Source organism: Lipotes vexillifer, unplaced genomic scaffold (genome assembly GCF_000442215.2).
Source record: "Lipotes vexillifer unplaced genomic scaffold, Lipotes_vexillifer_v1.1 scaffold668, whole genome shotgun sequence".
NCBI classification, from domain to species: Eukaryota; Metazoa; Chordata; class Mammalia; order Artiodactyla; family Lipotidae; genus Lipotes; species Lipotes vexillifer.
The window spans coordinates 4,106,788-4,110,267 of record NW_006785319.1 but is presented as its reverse complement, the minus strand read 5'-3'; the positions used below and the strand labels follow the sequence as shown (position 1 = coordinate 4,110,267).

Sequence of the window (3,480 nt, the reverse complement as noted above, 5' to 3'; positions counted from 1 at the left end):
GGCCTCTCCCATTGCAGAGCACAGGCTCCGGATGTGCAGGCTCAGCGGCCATGGCTCACGGGCCCAGCCGTTCCGCGGCATGTGGGATCCTCCCAGACCGGGGCACGAACCTGTGTCCCCTGCATCGGCTGGCGGACTCTCAACCACTGCGCCACCAGGGAAGCCCATCTCTCGGGCTCTTTTATACATTAATTTTTTTTTTTGGCCACGCAGCTTGCAGGATCTTTGTTCCCCGACCAGGGATTGAACCTGGGCCTCTTTGGCAGTGAAAGCACGGAGTCCTAAACACTGGACGCCAGGGAATTCCCTCTTTTATACATTAATTTCTGAGTTACACTCTTGGATGTGAGGGATTCCTACCTGACAGCATGTTGTTGATTTTGCTCACTCTGCAACTGTGTGAAGTTTAGTTTCCCTTCGATTTCGCTGAGTATGGGAAGAGGAGGATACAGGGGCTCTTCGTTTAAAAAATTCTCTGGTGGCCAGACAGGCCAAGGACCTCCTAAGTCATGTGCTCTGTGCTGCGTCTCTGAGCACGGACAGTGTCGACCGGGAACAGTCCATCAAGGGAGGATGCTCTCAAGGTCGTTCAGTAGTCAAGGAAAAAGAAGAAAACTTCCTGGGATTTGGCATGGTTGAATCTGGAGGGTTTTACTTTCCACGTGCGTGTGTGTATGGTTGAGCTGTTTTTACCCCCAGCGACATGAGTTTTATTTAACATAGTCAGTGGTGTCACATTGAAGCTGGTGTAGACAGGGCAGGATGCTTCTGCATGCTTGGGCTGAGCACAGGAGCAGTCAGCACATAAGACGCGTAGGGATGCCACTGGTACCTGTGCGCTGAGTACGGGGTTTTGTGAACAGTTCTGGTTTGGGTAACAGTTTACTTTGTAGAGACGTTTTAATTTTTAACTGTACAAACCATTATGAAGGGAAAGCATCTCAGGACTTCCCTGGTGGTCCAGTGTTTAGGACTTGGCACTCTCACTTCCAGGGCTCTGAGTTTGATCCCTGGTCAGGGAAGTGAGATCCCGCAGGCCATGCAAAAAAAGAAAAAACAAAATTTTTTTTTAAAGAAGGGAAAGCATCTGTTTGTCACCAGATGCTCTTTTTATTCCTGACGAGTTACTCATTGTTCATCAGAAGTTGGTGCCACGCCGGGGAGCAGACCACAGCGGTTTTACAACAGATTCCTTTTACAGGATAGCACTCCGTTGCCAAGACTGCGTCAAAAGTTTGTCACCACTGTTCTTGCCGGGTGCCTCCCCTTTCCAAATGCTCCGTCTTGGTTTCTGCCCTGATCTCAGATCTTCACCCTTACTCTGTGCTCAGTTTTTAACACAGTTTCTTAGTGTTTTCTGAATTACGTTAGTAATTAGTCCAAATGAGATACTCTCAGAAAAAAAGAAAAGGTTCTGTATTAAACTAAGTGACAGCACCGTGGCCTGGACCCCTCTCCCCAAGGTGCCCCGTTGACCCCCAGGCTGGCTCTAGTGGCCCTCCTTGTGGTCACCCCAGTCCAGCTCCTTGTGGACCTGCTTCTGTCACCTGGCAGCACTCTGCCCTCCCCCCGGGTCCTCCGTCCCTCCCCCTCTGCCGTCCGCACCGTAGAAGATGATTTTTGCAGGAATCGTGACCTCAGTCTGCTCTACGTGTGTCCCTGGCGCCCAGAGCCGAGCAGGGCCCTGACCAGTGGGTCTGCGGGGGTGTGGGCAAGCTCTTTGGGGCTCTGCTCAGCGTCCTGGGGTCCTCTTCACTCCCCCCGGCCTCCTTTGGCCAGTCCCTCCATGATCCGCTGCCCTGCAGCGTGGTCTCTTGTCAACTGCCCCAGAGCCCCTCCTGCAGGCCCTGGTTTTCCCCATAATCCTGGGAGACCTGTGCCTTTAGTTCCCACATTTTACACTTTACGGAGGAGGAGGTGGAAGCATGAGCCATTTGCTAACCGGCCCAGTCTTTCTGTAAAGGGTGATGCTGGCCTCTTCACGCTTGTTGCTGTGATGCCCGCCTGCATCCTCACACGTCCCACCCGTGACCCTGCCCACCAGCATCCTCACACGTCCCCCCTGTGACCCTGCCCGCCTGCATCCTCACACCTCCACCCTGTGACCCTGCCCACCAGCATCCTCACACATCCCCCCTGTGACCCTGCCCGCCTGCATCCTCACATCTCCCACCCGTGACCCTGCCCACCTGCATCCTCACACATCCTACCTGTGACCCTGCCCGCCTGCATCCTCACATCTCCCACCTGTGACCCTGCCCACCTGCATCCTCACACGTCCCACCCGTGACCCTGCCCACCAGCATCCTCAGACATCCCCCCTGTGACCCTGCCCGCCTGCATCCTCACACCTCCACCCTGTGACCCTGCCCACCTGCATCCCCACACCTCCACCCTGTGACCCTGCCCACCTGCATCCCCACACCTCCACCCTGTGACCCTGCCCACCTGCATCCCCACACCTCCACCCTGTGACCCTGCCCACCTGCATCCCCACACCTCCACCCTGTGACCCTGCCCACCTGCATCCCCACACCTCCACCCTGTGACCCTGCCCGCCTGCATCCCCACACCTCCACCCTGTGACCCTGCCCACCAGCATCCCCACACCTCCACCCTGTGACCCTGCCCGCCTGCATCCCCACACGTCCCACCTGAAAGTGTATTGTGTGCATTCTTCTCTGACCTGCTCTTTTCAACCTGACGTCGTATCTTTGAAGTTCGCCTTTGGTGACATGCATCCTTCTTTTCCACTGTTGGACGGTGTTCGTCTCTCGCTCATCTTTACCCACAGCCTGTGAGGGAGGAAGAAGTTACACAGGCCGCGCGTGGCTTCAGCCGCCAGTCAGGCCTGCGCCCTGCAGCCCAGCCCGACCAGGACAGAAGAGGAGGGCGGAGTGGGCAGGATTCACGTTTGCTCGGGGCGGGCAGGGCACTGATGCAGAACAAACCGCTGGCAGAGGACCAGAGGGCTGAGTTGAGAAAAGGTTGCAGACGTCTGTTCTTCCTGAAACCCTCTTGACGGTCTCATGTGGTGGTGGGTATTGTTAACACCTGTTTATGACACGTGCTGGGAAGCTTGCGCAAAGTCACAGACCTAACACGGTGGAAACCCTGGTCTGGGTGTAAACAGTGCCACGTATCTGTTGCTGCTTCCCCAGCCTTGGCCCTCGTCTCACCCTGGCGGGTGCGCCCTGGGTGTACGGACTTTCTCTGGGGACCGCTTCCCGTCAGTGTCACTGGTCCCACACCCAGCGGGACAGGCGTGGCCGTCAGGGTGGGTGGTGCTGGGCCAGGGGGTGCGTGCCTGGCCCCGGCCCTGACCCTGACCCTGACCGCGCTGTGTGCTTGCCCACAGGGGATTTCCCAAGAAGGCCAGCAGAACTGCCCGCATCGCCTCGGACGAGGAGATCCAGGGCTCGAAGGATGCCGTCATCCAGGACCTGGAGCGGAAGTTGCGCTTCAAGGAGGACCTGCTGA

At 56.8% G+C, this 3,480-nt stretch overlaps 1 protein-coding gene across 1 annotated transcript in view; it reads left to right on the top strand.

The window, feature by feature from the left end:
- PALLD (palladin, cytoskeletal associated protein) overlaps positions 1–3,480 on the top strand; it is a 417,875-nt gene that overhangs the window by 385,538 nt on the left and 28,857 nt on the right. The window contains exon 10 of the mRNA XM_007457377.1: positions 3,359–3,478. Coding sequence (XP_007457439.1) covers positions 3,359–3,478 — 120 coding nt within the window. The remainder of the gene's footprint in view (positions 1–3,358; positions 3,479–3,480) is intronic.